The 17,484-nt window shown below is 39.9% G+C and overlaps 1 protein-coding gene across 2 annotated transcripts in view; it reads left to right on the top strand.

The window, feature by feature from the left end:
- The first annotated feature begins 213 nt into the window (after positions 1-213).
- Positions 214-17,484, top strand: part of ELAVL2 (ELAV like RNA binding protein 2) — a 46,576-nt gene continuing 29,305 nt past the window's right edge. Inside the window, exons 1-2 of one of the 2 annotated variants that reach the window (XM_027780668.2) lie at positions 214-824; positions 3,175-3,412. In XM_027780668.2, coding sequence (XP_027636469.1) covers positions 753-824; positions 3,175-3,412 — 310 coding nt within the window. In that variant the 5' untranslated portion in view covers positions 214-752. Of the gene's footprint in view, positions 825-3,171; positions 3,413-17,484 lie in introns of both variants that reach the window. The other variant, XM_005233187.4, reaches the window with a different exon arrangement.

Raw genomic sequence — 17,484 nt, 5'->3', positions numbered from 1 at the left:
TCACGGGAAGCAAATACCGTATCAGGTCGTGCGTGCTGCTTTGGGAACCACAGAGATACAAATAGATCATCTTTGGGGACAAGAACACCCTTATGAAGGACTCTCTTTTCAGTGTCTTCCTTGTTATTCCACTTGAGAAATCCTTGAGTCTGCTGCCACTTGTATGCCCAGCTCTTGCAAGGAAACTTACTGAGTACAGTCTGTGCAAGATTTTCAAGTTACTTAATTTTTAAAACCTAGGATTTTAACTGGATTCTAGCAAAGTAGGTTTTTTGTATATTTTGGTTGTGGGCTGGGAGAGAGACAGCATGTAAGGGAAGCTGTTTTTCAAAGGTGCATGGTGAACTTATGTGCTAATTGAAAATCCACTCACTGTTTGTTTTTTTTTAGGGTTTTTTTGTCTTCCTTCAGTCTTGAAGATCTAAAAATATGTTTTGTGGTATAGTACCTTTTAGGCATGGTGTGGTTCTGGAGGTAGTTTCCAAGGTAGAGGCAGGGATAACTAGACTGCATTATCTTAAATCTTTTTAAAAGTAAGCATCTTGATTCGTGTAAGAAAAATAAGTTTAGAACTGAATTTGGAAAGATTAGATTGGAATTGCCTCAAATCAAATTAAGCCACACTGCATGGAGTGCTGGGAATAGAAATGCAATTACTGTAAACTTGTACAAACTGATCTGTTGCATTATCTTGTTAATCTAACATACGGTACTTTTTGTGTCCATATTGCAGACAGCAACTCCAAACTAACATGGCAGTCAGACTGTGTGATGTGGCTTCTCTGCTTAGAAGTGGTTCGTGGGCAGCAGAGCCTTGGACTGGGGTCTGTGGGACTTTTCTTAAACTCTGTAGGCTGCTACTTTTCATGTTACTAGTGCTGAGGCCATACCAAACTCTTTAAACTTGGAATGTTAACTCTTCTATGTTTTGTTATAGGCTGTAGGTTGTGTCCCTATTCTGTGAGAGCCTAGAGCACACTGGCATACCATGACAACTTTTTCTATAATATTGTGACCTCCTGTAGCAATTATACTGCTTGCCTCTTTTCTAATGTCAATTAGATTTTAGTACTAATTCAAAACACCTGGTGGATAATTGAAGAGTAGTATTGTATGAAAATGGTTTTGGTATGGTCTGAATACTAAATTGTGGTAACTTTAAAAAGCTGTATATTGTGTATTTATGATTACTATTTTAAAAGTATATATCTAAAAAACTGTTTGAAAACTGTAAATTTATCTCAAAGTATCTTTCTGGGTGAAAAATATTTAGTAACTGCTGAAGATGTGCTTTGTTTTATGAACAGTTGTATTCAACCTATCAATGGAATATGCATTATTTCTAAAACATATTAGAACCATCTGCTCTGAAAAAAGTGATACTATAGCTGAGAAGTGCTGTAATTTCAGCACACAAGCTACTGCAGCTGTTCACTTGAATGTTGGCTTAGGATCTCATTCTTGCCACCTGAATTTGAAAATAAATGTGCAATTAAGTGGGGATTGTTTGTTGTCCTTGCTGAATCCTGCTAATTTTGATCAATGAACACTTTAAATTTGAGAAGAAAGAAAAAGGGGGGAGGGGGGGAAGCAGTCCTAGAGACAGAGTACAGCATTTGTGGCTACTAGCTCTGCCAGATACACTAGTTTTTGAAAAGCAATTTATCTTAATTGGGATCATCTACTCTTCTGTTTAGTAGATTTTTCATCACAGTGGCAGGAGCAGGTTACCCTTGGAGTTTGTCACAAGGGAAGAAAATGTTGTTCCAGTTGTAGCTGCTCAGGAAAACTAGATCACATTAGGTATAAAAATGTTCTTAATAGATGCCTCTTCCCTTTTTTGTGTTGTGTCCTCCTGGAAAATACTTCTGTAAGCAGAACACAGAAATGTGTTCCTAGGAGTGTCTGAATTGTCGCTTAACATGCTCAGCTTGCCCCCTCCCCTTTCCTTTTTCAGAAATTGCAGCTGTTTGGGTATGCATTGATTGCATATGCTGCTTTGAATAGGACAGAACCTCTAGACTTCCTGACATTACACTGCAATTTTCCTATAGCTTTAGTGTGAAAACTAGAAATTTTAGTATGAGGTTGGATTTCGGTGATTGCTGGGTTTTTACTGAAACTTCTTGATGAATCTTGCTTCTGTGCTCAAACGTATATTACTGGAGAATTAACTTACAGAATTTTGTATGTTGTCCTGTATAGTTGCCTCAAACAGGGTAAGCTGCTTAAGTCTTGGATATTAGGCTGCCATTAATCTACTGTGTTTGTGAACTGTTACCATTCAGTAACTGACTGAGATGGCAGAGAGCCTTTTGTACATGTGGTAGCTGGTAGGCAAGTACTGATGCTTCTCCAAGTGATTAATGCTGTGCCTGCCAATCATGCAGTCAGTTACTCTGGAGTGAAACACAGTAGTTCCTGGAGTGGGAGTGGTGATCACTCCCTTTCTTTGATGTCTAAATCAAGTTAAAAGTATCAAATTTAACTTTTCAGGGTGCAGAGGAGAGAAGAGGTGAGGACCAGGAATTGTCAGGTTTCTAAAGGCTTTTATTTGATTAAACTAACTCCAACCTGTGCTGGCGGAAGGTTGACCTAGAGGTTATCAAGAAAATGTTTGTTTTCCATTGCAGCACACTCATGTATCTCTTAAGTTTGTCTTTTAATTACTTGCTTTCTGCTATTGCTAATGAGAAATAGGCCCAGGATACAGTTATTGCCCACCTCTTTTTGCAAATAACCAAATATTATCACTTTAAAAGCTACATTTCGTATCGTCTCAGGATGAGTTGTAAGTTTATAGAGCTGATTGATTACCCCTGCAGCAGGCCAGTTCCGCTTGGTAACTTCCATGTTAGGAAGGCTGTGATGCCCTTAAATGAAGAGATTTGGGGAGGGTGAAAACCAAGCTTTGAGTGTTGACTTCATTGAGAGCTTGTAGAAGATTTTGGTGTCAACTTCTTTATTGGCCTGTAAGTTTTTAAAGTGTTGCCTTGACTAACAGTTAAAAACCTTCTGTATTGGTGGGATATTTTTTTGCATATAGAGTCAGTGTATGGCCCTGGCAATACCATTTCTGCATAGTAACAGGTTTTCTAGATTTTCTGCCTGGACTTGTCCTAATAGATGGCAAAACATGAATTTTGAATGTGCTTATTTTCTGTTTTTCAGCAGATAATTGCTGCCATGGAAACACAACTGTCTAATGGACCAACTTTCAATAATACAGCCCATAGTTCAACCACCATAAACAATTGCTCATCACCAGTTGATTCTGGGAACATGGAAGACAGCAAGACCAATTTAATAGTAAACTACCTTCCGCAGACCATGACACAAGATGAGCTGAAGAGTCTTTTTGGCAGCGTTGGCGAGACAGAATCCTGTAAGCTTGTCAGGGACAAAATAACAGGTATGCTGGTTTTAAGACTTTCTGCATGTTCTTATTTTCCAAGCAGCAAGCTGTCAGTTGGTGTTCTGCAGTTCTCTTAAATTATGGAATAAAGGCAGAAGAAACCAGTGCTGATGTTGCTGGTCAGAAGGAACTTAGGTTTATCGTTACCTAGATTCTACACCCAAAAGTTAGGTGTGTGTATTTGTTTCATCCAGGTTTGTATGAGTGCTATGAATGCTAACAGGACACTTAAATCTTCTGAGATTGAATCTTCTCTCCAAAGACTCTAAGATGTGGAAAAGCAGATACTTATGCAAGGTTTACTTGACTTTCTAGTGAACTCCATTGGAGTCATGACTACTTTGTTCTAGTCGATGCAAAACCTCTGTTTTCAGGGGTGCAGGTAATTAAACTTGTACTTTGGGAAAATGGCAGGTTACTTTACTTCACAGGTAAAGCTGCTTTTGCATTGCAGCACTTGAGCAGTTTTTCAGATGCACACTTGAATCAATCAACGTGTGCTGTCAGAGTGCAGGTATGAACTGCATTGTGACTGTGTGCTGTTAGTACATTATTTTAGCAACAGCTGGTGCACAGGTCATGTATTTAGACCAGTTGTTTAACTTCGAAAGAACAACCTGATGGATTCCTGCACAAGAATGAAAGGATAGCTGGCAAAATTCAGTTTCTCACCTCTATTTTCAACTCTTAAGTACTCTTGAATTCAAAGACACTGATGTACCACTTATGTTGGCATTTCTTCAGTTTTGTTCAGAAATGTTGAGTTTTTCCTGGTGCTTTTTTGCAGTGTCCTTACATACCCAGCTTTCAAGAATACATCTTGAACTTATGTTCTTGGTTGGAACTCCTGAGTTGTACTGGTTAGCTTCTGTGTGTTTAAAGCCACTCCTCTTTGAGGCTGCATGTTCTCTTTGTTTTAAGGGATGGAAGCCCATACTTTCCTATTACTGAAATTCAGTGGCAGAACATGGACACTTTTTTCACACTAAATAAAAACCTCTGTGACTCAGTGTTCCTTAAGCAGCAAATGGGAAGGCAAAAGCTTCAGTTGACACTGATTGTGTAGCTTCAGCCCCTGCCATGTGTTGTGTTGATGGCTTGGATATGCTGGAGAGATGTGTTCCTGGACTGTGTATATGAATAGTGGCAGACAAGTCCTAAAAACTTTCAGACAGCTCTAGCACCAACCCAAGGACTTGTCTGGTAGCACATGCTTTCTTCTCTTGTCTTGATGACACAGTTGTTTCTCTAGTGTGGCAGTAAAGTTATGCCACCCTTTCTCACATTGATGCTGTCACTGCTGTGTCATCAGTACAAGGGGATGATGCCTAAACCTGAATCTGGCAGCAAAAAGATACCAAGAGGAATATGTCCCAGGTGTTTAGTGCATCTGCTGCAGGTGGAGGACAGCGAGCTACCGTAGGGATTTCTTCTCCTAAATTTGACCACCTATCTGCTGGACAGGGAAAGTAACTTTAGCCAGAGCTTATACCTTTAGTGAATAATACAAAGTACTTCAATTACCAGTGGTCATATCTGCATTCTGCTAATACACAATTAGTGAAAATCCTGACACTCAGTGACATAGGGCAATCGCCCATCTTTTTTGAGAATGCTTTTGTCTGACATTATTTGATGCATGCTGAAGACTGTATTTGTGACTGAGTAGTTTTTTGTACTCCCATATTGCATGGGAATTACCTGTTTCCTGTAAAAGGATGTTTTTGGCATTGGTCACTCTTGCTTGTAGGTCTTGGCTGCTGTCCTCTATAAGTTTTGCTATCAAACTACACTTGTGCGTCCCTAGTCACAAGGTGGATTCTCAGGCCTTACTTCCTGGGCTTTCTGCAGTTCAGCTCTGTACAGCATCAGTCAACTTTATGCTTGACTTTCAAGTGCTTTACAAAGTAGAAACTAAAGAGGAGAAATGTCCATACTCAGGCCTAGAGTGGAGATGCTGTGCTTCTGAGATGAAGAATGGGATTTCTTTTAAGTGTTGATATTTTGTAGAAAATTTGTAATTTGAAAGCCAGTTCCCCCAAAACAAGGGAATCCTGCCTGAAGAGTAAGACTTCAAGATTAACTGCCAGAACTGTATACCTGTGTCTTGTTGAATTCGGTAGTCTATGCTTCATGGCTGTTCCCCATTTCAGTTAGTAATTGCTGCCAGCTTACCCAGTCTGAGGGTATGGACCATTTAGTGGCACAGAGTGAGTCAGGTTAACAGTCTGCTTGAAGCTCAGCATTGACCTTTGGTTTCCTTCTTATTCAATAGTCTCTGGCTGACTTTGCCAGGTTGCTTTGCCCTTCCCCTTTTGCATCTGAATGACTGGCACTTCCTACCATAGCAGTTGGCTTCCTCTTAAGACATTAGGTAGTGGAATGGTTAAACTTGTGAGGTACCCTCCTTCAGCATGGTAGCTTTGGCTACTGAAACCACTGCTTTTAGTCCTTCTGGGCTGACCAAATCTCAAAGCAATCTCTGCTCTTCACTGGGAAGAATACTGAACATGGTCGGGGGTGCCAAAGAAACTAGATGGCTGATGCCACATGTTGCTGTTTTCAGCTGTAGGCTGGTTGGTGCAGGAAACAAGCCTGTCTCTATAGGTAATGACTTCAGTACTGGTTTTGAAAGAAAAGGTCCTTTACATAGCTGTTTCCTAACCTTTTGTTCTGGGAGTGGAAAGATGGAACTGGTACTTGATCAGGTAGTGGAATGGCTATTCAAAGTGTTTCTGTCTTGCAGATCTGCATTCACATATTTAGTGTTACTTGTTAAAGTTACTAAGTATTAACATGCTTCTCCCAATTAAGAGGCTGCTGCAGGCGCAAAACTGAGCCTCAAGGTCTTAATGATGGATGTGCAAGTTGTCTACATCCTCATGCGATGGTTTTGATGTTCGGTGTGCTAGGAGCTTATATTGCTGCTAGTGTCAAGACTCCCTACCTGGGAATAGAATGCAGAAAAACTTAGATTGCAGACCTCTTGTCTGAAGGTGTGATGTCTTTATGTATAGCATAAAGTAATGCCTAAGGATCCTGAATTTAAATTACTTAGTAGGTAAGAAATCCAGGGTTGGAACTATTTGAGATAGGTGGTGTTTCTAGCTTATCAGAGTAGCTTCTCAGCTTTGAGGCATACAATGTTTTTGCTGGCAGCTGAATGTATCAGTCTTGTTCCAAAAGGTTTTAGTATAAATGAGACTGAGAAATGTGGTATCTTGAGCTTATAACTGCATTGGGAGCAATACTTCTGATTTAAGTAGCCTGGAGCAAGATTACTTTGTGTTTGTGGATGTTGGGGAGAGATTGCTCTGGTTTCAGTCCTGTTCATAATAATTTTCAGGCTTTCTACAGAGTTATTGAAAAGTAAGTTCTCCTTTTGTTTCTACTATGCAGAACAGGGATTGTTACCAGGTTTCTGCCAAGGAAGAGATTTGGCACTAATTTCTGAGTTAAGTTGGTTTAATTCCTGTGTTAAAACAGTATTTTTTTTAATTTTAAATGAACTGTCATGAGTACTAGATACGTGGTTAATACTTTTTAATTCATGAGAAGTTCACGGGAGAATAGAGGCTGAAATACTTTCATACAGGCTAAACTTTAAATGAGAATTGGTAATGGGCACAGTTTTGGTCTGCCTTTGACTGTCTAATTCAAGTTGGTCCATATTGGGATTGGATGCATCCTCTGTCTTTGAGGTGAAGCTTCCATTATGACATGCTGGAACTGAGCTGTTTGCCAAGCAGATCAGACTGAGCAGTAGAGGAATGCTTAGAAATCTGGTAATATCTGCATTGGTGAATAAAATGAGACATGCAGGTGATCCTGAACCATTTCTCAGCAGTGAAACATTTTTTTTGATGAAGAAAACAAAATTCTGATCTATCTGCCCATATTGGCTGGCAGTTGCAAGAGTCCCAGTCTGTATACCAGTGATGTGATCCACTAGCAAATTTTAAGATATGGAGAGGCCTGCTTCATACTGGGTCACCAATGCCATGTGTTTGAATTCAGAGTGATCAAGGATGACTGTTGCCATCTTGGCCTGAATACTTGTCAGTGTCCTGTGGATCTGAACCAAATTATCTCCTACCCTATTACTTAATAATCAGTCTGTGGTCACAACTGCAATACTAGATTGCATTATAACAGTGTCCCAGTTCCATGAAGCTGTGTGCACACTTTAGTATTCGGATGAGTTCAACCTGAGGGCCTCCCTGCCTCTGGAAAACCTATTGGAGGGAAGGGAAGCATCATGGAGTTCACTTATGAATTTCATGTGAGCAGTCTGAAGCCCTGTCTTTAAAGGCCTGCTCTAGTAGTTTCAGTAATGCTTTTTCCATGGAGTGGAATTTCTTAAAACATCTTGACCGTTTCAGCCAATGACTATAGTTCCTTGCAGTGTACTGTCAACAAAGTTTGGTCCCTTACTGATTGTTATCTAAGGGTTTATTTATGAAGGAGGTAGGTGAGAAAGCAGAACTGCAGGATGTTCTCACTGGTAATCTGCAAGCATGGAATTCATGGACACAGTTTGCTGCTGGGGCAAACATTGGTAGCAGAAGTAAAGTCTACTTGGTCAGCTGAGGGAAAAACATTGGAAGTGTTCTCAGCAAAAACTAAAATTAGCTGATTGCTGTTCCGTTTTAATGAAGGTAGACAAATTAAACCTTGATGCTAATGAAGATTTTAAAGGGTACTAAACAGTCTCTTCATGTGAGAATCCCATTGACAAGAGACTTATCGGAGAACTGAGGCATGAATGTTACTTATCTTCACTTGTTAACCAGAGAGCATGTCTGGAATGAGTCACTGTGCCCAGGTTTTCTTGAGTCTGCTAACTCTTGGATGCTTTGGACTGATGCAGGTGTATGTAAGTAAACACAAGATACAAAGCAACCACATGAACTAACTATATAGATGTACAGTAGGTGTGAGACCCTGGTCTCAGGAAAGCACCATAACTGAATTCTTACCAGCTGCTCTAGGTAACTGTTTAGTTTAAGTGCTTATACATATTTAAAAGCAGCAGGTAACATTTTGCTTAATCTAATGTTATGCATGTGTAATTATAAAAATTAAGCTAAAAATACTTTAAATATAAGCAATATGATACTTTAAATGGGATGAAGTCTAAAAAAAGTCTTTAAAGCCTTTAAACCACAAGCTTTCTGCTTGTACAGGATAGAGGAGTTTAGTAGCTGTTTGCAGAATGCAAGAGACAGTAGTAGCTGCCATGTAAAAGTGAAGACTTAGTATGGCAAACTGCATTTTCTAGACCTATATTTCTGAAACTTGAAATAGGTAGAAACTACAATGTGGTGTTCTTACAAAAAAGACTGCACTACTTAATGCCAACTGTCTTTGTTGCAAATTCAGTTGTATGTGTGGAAGATAAATGCTTAGTTTTCACATTGTGGAATCTCCATGATTTCAGGCCTTTGTTTCTTTGTCGCTTACCCAGGAGTGCTTGTGGAATTGTTAGCCAAACTGAAACTTCATGGAATTCAGACTCTCATTTCAGAAATAGCTGAAATCAGATGTCATAAATTTGGGAGAATTTCTTGGCTACAAAGCTCTTGTACTGTTCTCCTAACTGTAATAAACCTATGCTTATAAAATTCACAACTTTAACAGAGAATCCATTTAATAGGTCAGACTTTCTTGTCTTTGAACTAGCAATAATGCATATACATAGACTTTGCTTGCAGTTTAGCATGCCTGCTTGTACTTCCTACAAAAGGAGGCAGGATGTGTTTAGGCATCTAGCCTGGAACTGTAATTCACATGCACAGAGCTGTCTAGCTGTGAAGCCCTGGTAACAGGCTGTTCCATTTAGTACAAGGAGCCAGGTACTCCCCACCTGAAGTTTTTTTTTGCATCACTTCCTGCCTTCTAAACCTGAAGGAAGCCTATCTCAGGATACTTGATGATCACTGTTTATGGGCCTGGTTTTCAAACTTGATCCAACTGCCTTACTGTGAAGCTTATATGTTCATTGGCAGCCTGATCTTCTTGCACGCATTTTTCTGAAAACCTGCATTCCCTGTTTGGCTTGTGGCTGGCAGCTATCTGTCATATTGCAGTGTGTTTTCTTTATGGTCAACATTATAGGCTCAGAGTAAAATTCCTCAAGTTTTATTATGTGACCTTTAAAAATTTCATAGTTACAATCTAGAAATAATACAAAGGGATGGACAGGCACATAGAGGAAGGGTCACATTTATTTCTTGTCCTATCAACTTTAGTCGTAGGGAAATGGGCATATGTCTTGTTTAATTATGCATATTTTATCTTGCCCTCTGCAGATACTAATGTCCCATTGCTGTTTTGCATGCATACTGCATTTTGCACCTGCACTAACATAGTAGGTATCTGGAACTACAGTTCAATGTCTAGAGCTACAGTTCAAAAAAAGCTGCTGTAGAAGCTGAACATTTCCAGAAAATTGTTGATGCAGTTGTAGTCAGTATGTTTGCAATTACAGTTTGTACAGAAATAGTTTTTAGTAGTTAATACAGAACACACAAATTTCAGTATTCTTGAAGAACCATGGTAACAAACGCAAAGGATTCTGATTTGGTCACAGAAGAAAACATGAGTTGGACTTGATGTGTTCAGAGTTAAGCTTATGTTGTTAACAGCAGTAATAATTCTAGTAACAGTACAAACACTGAATTGACTAATGTATATGCATACAGTCGGTGCAGTGTTAGGAGGGACTGCGTAACAATCTGACAGTGAAGAGTAGTCTCCTGTAGTGCAGAGTGCAAGGAAGGACCTGGTGACAATGCTGAACTGTAATCTGCCCGAAGAACTGAGGCTGGGAGTTGGAGGAGAATTTTTTTTCTGTGGATAGGTGCTCTGTCTCAGTAGACCATGGGTAAAACACTTGATAGGTTTTGTGCTTGCCTTGACTCTTACAGCAGTCTTCAGGTAATCAAGGGAAAGATACTGTGTGTCTTCTGTGGAGGCAGTAGAAAGTGTTGTCTGGCTGCTTCAATCTAGAACATGTGAAACTCCTTGACTTCTGTAGCTTTCTCTGCTTCTATCGTACCCATGTTAGTGTCTGTCTGGCAAGAGCAGAGCTGTTGGAAACCTTATACTTTGTCAGTGCTGCTGCAAAGCTTCTGACTTTTTCTGTATGTGAACAGTAAGTTTCAGAGCGATCTCATTATTCTGCCTAGGGTGAGCAGTTTCTTTCAAGTTTCTTGTCACTGTTGGTTTGAACAGTATTGGCTTACTCTTGAACCCTAAATCTTTCATTTCAGCCTTAATATGAGACTAATTCTAGGGCATCTAAACTAACCTTCATGGGAGTATGGGAAGAAATATTGTCATGTACTTATGCTGTAATCTTACTCTGTACTTTTTGCTGCCTTGAAGTACTGTATGTGGAGGCAAGGTTAGGAGACAACAAAGTTAGGCAAGTAGTTTTCCATTTTCTTCATCTCCCAGAGGAAGCAAGAGGAGACAGATACTATGGTGCATCTGTGGAGTGACTTAGTCTGCAGAGTGACTATTTATATACAGTGTAGGATGATTTAAACATTCTGTGACAAAAAGTGAAAATTTTGAGGATGGTAGGGCACAAGTGCCTCTTACAGGGAAGCCCACATGAATGAACAGACCACTGCAACTTCGCCACTTTCCAAGAGGTTTGCTGTTTTTGTGACACTCCCCATCTCTTTCCTTCTCAGCCTTTACTCCCAATGTGTGTGTTTGCAGTCATATCTAATCTGTCAGATGTTTCTGCAAGGTTCTGAGTGCACTCAGGGTGGGAGTGTAGTAGAGTAGTTTGGCAGCTAAAGGAGGAGCTAGCTGAAGCTGGCTGCTCTTTTGTGGGGTATTGAGTCTGAGAGGCTGGGGTTCTTGCTAGCTGTTGCTTAGTGCTGTGCTGAGATAAGAAATAAGTTCTGGCAGCCTGACAGTTTCTCATTTGGGTAGGGATGTGGAGAAAAGGTGTTGCCAGCCAAACTGTCTTGCCAGCAGGATGCCCTGTGCAGAACTTGACTAAAATGTGAAATCAAGAATAAAAACCAAATGGGATTGGAGGCAAGCTTGTATTTATATGGTGACTTTGATCTCTTTGAAGCAACTTGCTTAAGATCTTGAAGCATAGATTTTCTGGAGGTGGGCATGAAGGGGAGGGTTCTTCTTAACATCAGCTTTTTAATTTTCATGATAGTCTATGGTTTGAACTCTGCAGCTGTTAAAATGCAGTCTGATGTGGCCTAGGGACTCAGTGTGTTGTAGCACAAAGCTAGTGAAGCAGTTTTGAACTTCGTGTGCTTATTGGAAGAAAGTATGATAGCAGATCGTTGGCCTACTTAGTGGGTGATTGGAGTACTATCCTGTTTGGACTGCAGGAATAATCCTGAAGGAGTTAAATTTTCAAATAAGCCATATGTGTGGATCCAGAGCACTATTAGTGGAGACTTGTCTTAAGCCTGTTAATAATTGTATCCTATAAGTTACCCTTCTCTGATTCTGTATATTGCTATTAAATGTTATTGAAAGAGACTTTGTGGCATTTACTGTGCTTTTTCACAGTAAACTGCCTAATCTATTGCACTTTGCATGTTGCCTGGAAATAAGTCGTGCAGGCAGGTGGAGATGAAAGAACTCCTTTCATCTTACGTTACTCAAGATAGCACTTGATTGTCACTGCACTTCCACTTGCTTTTCAGGGTTCTGAAGGCATGACACTGACCTTTCAGAAGTTTATAGGTTTTGTTTTTACAAATAAAAAGGTAGAACCCCAGCACACCCCCCCTCCCCATTTGATTAAACCTGCATAGTCAGTGCCAGGGATTCAGTTAAGTTGCCTAGCTAATCAGTTCTTACTATTGACACTGTATAAACAAGCTGGCTTTGAAATGGTCAAAGTTTATTCATCTGTATATTGACCTGAATTGATGAGCCTCTCTCCATATAAAGCATAAGCAACAACTTCATGTTTTAAAACAGGAAACATTTTTATAAGGCTAAATATGATGAGGGACCTCTGAATGTAGTGATTCAGAACACCATTAAATCACCGCGTTTCAGCAAACACTGCTTTTTGATGGGGATTAATACAATATACATTTTCCTGCACTTTTCTGTGGGCAGATTAAAATTCACTTTTGTCGGTAATTGCAGTAATTTACAAGAAGCCTGTGAAAGTGTCAGGTCTTGCAAATTGGCACTGGTCCTGTAGTGATGTGGAGTATGTTGTGTGCTTTTAGCAGAGCTCTAGAACTTTTTGCTTTCAGCTTGGGAGTCCCCACACTGCCCGTTCAGCATGTCTTGATCACTGCTTACTCTTTCATAGGTGCTTGTAGATACATTTTGCTGTTATGTTCTAGTGATTCTAGGCCAGCTGTTTGAATAAATGTTAACTCTAGTGGAAACCAGTGTGTTTTAAGAGACCTCAAGTAATCTGAAGTTTGTATAGGCATCACTGCCTTTCAGGGTACCTGTGCTGTGAGATTAGTGCATAGTATTTATAATCATCAAGGCATGTTGTAGTGAAGTTTGCTTCAGTTTAGGTAGTAGTGATACTGACCTGCACACCCTGAAGCCCTTTCACTCCAAGGGTGTTGTGTAGATTATAAGGATCTGGGTATCCCTACAGAAATGAGTACATCCTTTCAGCCACCATAAGCAAAGTGCTAAGCAATAAGACTTGAAGCTGCAGATGGTCCTAACTGGATCATGGTTGGTCTGTTATGTATTGAAGCAGCTAGCATATTGCGTTCTATAAGCAAGACCTTAATTACATGTGAGGAACATTCTTCAGATCTGTGTATTTTGCTATATGAAAGCACTGTATTTATACATACTATTTTCTTTCATTATGGTATACTTCAACTAGAAGTTCCTGCAATACAGATTTGCAAGGCTGAAATCATGGGTTTTGTGCATAAGTGAAGGAAAGGATTTATAACTATTCTGTATGGATTTTTTGTCTTCCTGGAGTACGCCAAGTGTGAGTAGTAGATAGAAAGTTATAGAAGGCAGCAGAGGAAAAATGTGCAAGCCTCTGGTTTTAGTGATGTAATGCTTTAATCCGTATGTAAAGGGAGAACAACTGCTGCAAATACAGCTCAGGTCCTGCAATTTCGTTGTATGATCCCTTTAACAATTTTTGCAAATTAACCAATTCCCAGAGTTGTCAAAGGCACAGCCATGTTATCTTCAAGCTTTCCACACTATTGACCACCTGTTTCAATTAGTTTGTTTTTACTTTTTCTTATTTGAGCCATTTGGTATAAAACTGACTAAAACAGATGCGGACTTGTAATCTGAATTCTTTCCTGTCTTCCAAGTTTCTGGAGCTGTTGAAGATAAATTGCCTTTTTTTTTTTCTTGTGGTCTTCCTAGTGCCTGCCTGGTACCTGCTTCATGCAGGTTAAGCCATAGCCTTTTTTAAAGTGCATTTGAAGCCTAATGTTGCTGCACAATGGTTATTAAATCTTGGATCTATAGCAAGATGCATTATTATTCCCCCATCCTTTTTTAAAATAAAAAAAGCTTCCTTCTGGAAGAATCTCGCCGTGTTCCTATAAGAATTACCTTATGGAAACATATTTCAGTTTCAAGTAATAAAAATGTGAGCTTCTCTGTGCGTATCCTTTTCCTGTGTGTATTTTCCAACTACTGTGAGAAATGGTGTGTTTTCTGCAACTACTGATCTGCAATACTGAGTAGTTGTTAATCACAGCTATTAAAACTGAAGGAACGATATTCCCTTTGAAAACACTTGCAAGACTTTGTTACTGATCATTTGAAAACAAATGATAGTTCTAGGTTCTTCTAAGAATAAGCATTGATAGCACTCAATTAGCAGGGCTACTTTTCTTCCATTACTCCTACCTGTTAAGGAGATCAGTAAGTAGATGAGGGGAACTGGAACTTATAAACCATTTTTTTTTGTTTGCTCCTTAAAATGAATCGGTTTGTTTCACAGAAGTCAGTCTTACCTTCTAAGAAGCTTGAGCACATACTGAAAAGGTTTGAGAGTTCAGCTGATTGTAGTATTCGTTTTGGCTCTAATTACTACTTGTCTCGTGGAATGTTTTTAAGAATTCCAGACAACGTGCAGGCTTAGCAGGGTAGTCTTCACGGTTGCTTCAGAAAGGTATCTTGCTCAAGCCGTTGCGTTGGGTGTTTGATGGCTCAGATGGGAAACAGCAGCCAAGGACTCCCTCGTGTGGCGGGTGTGCCAAGCTTTCAGAGGCATCTCGCTGCATCGTTAGAAGGCCACTGTTCTAGTTCGTGTGGGTAGGGAGAGCATGCTGAAATAATGCAGGTAGCTGCCTCCGTGAGGAAATGCAGCAATAGAAACTCTTCTAGTACCGAAGGTGCTGTTTGTTCTGCACCTGTTAGTCATCTGGTAATAACATTGCATACTTTTTTCAGCACTGACCCACTAGTATCAGCTGTGTGCTCGAGCAAAGAAAGTTCTACAGTATTTGCCTTGGATTTTGCCTGGGTAGAGAGGCTTCAGTCATGCATGTAAGAAAATTATCTTCAGCTGTAGCTGTTTAGAGAGGAGATCTTGAGGACACAGATTCAGTAGACAAATGGACAGCAGGAGACTTCAAAAGCAGAAGATAAGTAAGCTTAGTATTGGCCAAAATGTCTGGGATCAGACTTCACGTTCTCAGTAAACTATCAAGATGGTTTTAATCAGTCATGAAATAAAACTACCATACCAGTCAGCTGCTCTGTAATCATGATGTTGGACAGAAAACAATGCATGCTTTTTCAGGAGAAAGAAAATGTTGCAAGACTACTGAAAATGCAGCACTTGAGTTCACTTTGCGTTTGTAACCTGGAAGGGACTTTTCCTGTGTGATAAAACTCTTGCAATATTTCAGAAGTAGCTTTTGAAAGGGCTTACTTAACATCTCTTAAGTTAGAGCTCATGCTTGTCTACCTTTCAAGCCTTTCTTTTAAGCTGTAACAGATTGTAAATGACCCTTGAGCATTTCCAGGCAAACACATGTTAACAGGATTGCGTAGTTCAGATGAATGAATCCTCTCTTACTATACATCCAGCCCAGCAGCACTGAGTAAAGAGCTGTTGAAGATGCTGCCTTTGGCATTTGTGTCTGAAATAGTATTCCTTCTTGGTTCTGAGGTGCCTGCAGGCTTTAGGGAATGTTCCTCCGGAAACTGAGTGGCAGCTCATAAGTTGAAAACATAACAGAAGCATTTTACAGCAGTTCTGCACTCTGACATCTGTTACAGGCTATCATTCCTTGGCTACTACAGAAGGGAGCAGCTACATGGAGACATTCCTGCATACCAGTCCGGTTAAAGAAGTTTTCTGTTGTTATGTACTGTAGCCCCACTTTTTTATTTACTTTCACCTGTTTTCCAGGTGTATGGGTATAGTTGTTAAAGGGACAATCTCTTTAACTTGATTTTCAAGGAAGCTTGTCTGATCTGAAGGTTTCTCTTCTCTCTGTCCTTCTTGGAAGTGCAGCATGGAAGAATTTGGCTTTTATGTGGCAGGTATATTAAATCTTTAGAAGACAAGGCACTGCCTGTGGCTGTTGTAGCTGCTTCCAAAGGAAAAAGAAAGGAAACGAGTGGTGGCAAGTCTGTTTGTCTTGCAAGAAAAGTTGCCAGGCAGGACACTTCCAAGGGAGGTTGAGAGGAGAGGCTTGATTGCTGGCCTGGTGTGGTTGTGCTAAATGGCTAGGTTCAGCTGTTTGACTCCTTAACTTAACAGTATTTTAGTGCAGGTTTCTTGGAAAGAAGATGACTGGCTTGGTGTGGGGATAGATAATTTAGTTAGGAACATCTTTCAGTTTTTACTATATTCCAGTGTAGTTCGACTACTGTTTGGAAACAAGTTCTGGATATCCCAGAGAAATGGAAGCTTAGAGGCAGCGGAAATTTGAGAAGAGCTGACTACTAAGAGATGGTAATGTGTATACTCTCCCTAGATAAGTGCAGGACAACATGACAAATTTATATATATATATTCTCTTCAACTGTTCATTAGTGTTGACAGGTGTTGCTGTCAGTCCACTTGAGGCATAAATGGCTGCCTTGGATGGGTGGGCGATCAGCTGTCTGATCCTTAACTGTCTGTCAGTAGACGGACAATAGAAAGGAGATGCCACTAGCTTTTAGAGTGCAAACACTTCGATTGAATCAACAAAAAAGTGCCTTATTATATTCAGAATATGTGATCTCTAAATTGATGTAGTAGTGTATATGCAACTGAGAATGACAGCAGACGTTAAGAAACAAGTGATGTAAAATTCCCCATTCAGATGGGGGACATGAGCTGTATTTGCTGTGGAAGTGAACTTAAGTGGAACCTTCAGACTACAGAAAGCAGCAGGAAAATAGGTGACCTGTTGCTCCACGCTTACTTGACTGTGTTCTACTAACTGTCCTGTCTAGAGCAGTCTCTATTCTTAATGGCAGGTCTTACTACACTGAACTGGAGGATTCCTAAGGACACCTAGGCTGTTTAATGCAGCCAAGTATTTCATGCATGAACACTTCTCTAGCAGAGGACTTTTTTTAGGTGGTAAGATGCATGAGTGTTCAGAAAGCTTCAGTACTTATTTTTTTTGTTTGTCACCAGCTATCTTGTTTTACTCTCAATTATGAATAACTTAGATAGTAATGGGCAATAAGAAAAAATGCCTTGCCTCTAGGTCTCTTGGCAGTGTTGGGTTAATGGTTGGACTCAATGATCTTAAAGGTCTTTTCCAACCTAAATGGCTCTAAGTTCCTGGGAGAGCTTTGCAGAAGTAATTAACAGTGATAGGTGAACTGAGTGGCTTGTAATTGCTTTTGAGCATTTGTCAATCCAGCAGTAACTTCTCCTAGCTGGTATAAATAGCCGTGCCTCATGGAAATGTGTGGTACAGTGTAGTGATGCATTTTATTTTTAACCTATAATCCTTTCCCTTAAGGAAAAATTAGACTTGGCTTGGATCTTCCTAACAGCCAGTTAAATTTCTTGTCTTCTTGTCAGTTCGTCACTTTTCTCACATCCCCCAGTAGTCCAACCTAAGTCTTCATCATGATTCTTTACTTCTAAAATTCAG

The sequence above is a fragment of the Falco peregrinus genome, chromosome Z (assembly GCF_023634155.1).
Source record: "Falco peregrinus isolate bFalPer1 chromosome Z, bFalPer1.pri, whole genome shotgun sequence".
Classification (NCBI taxonomy): Eukaryota; Metazoa; Chordata; class Aves; order Falconiformes; family Falconidae; genus Falco; species Falco peregrinus.
The sequence above is the reverse complement of the archived record's forward strand: the minus strand, read 5'-3'. Positions and strand labels throughout refer to the sequence as shown.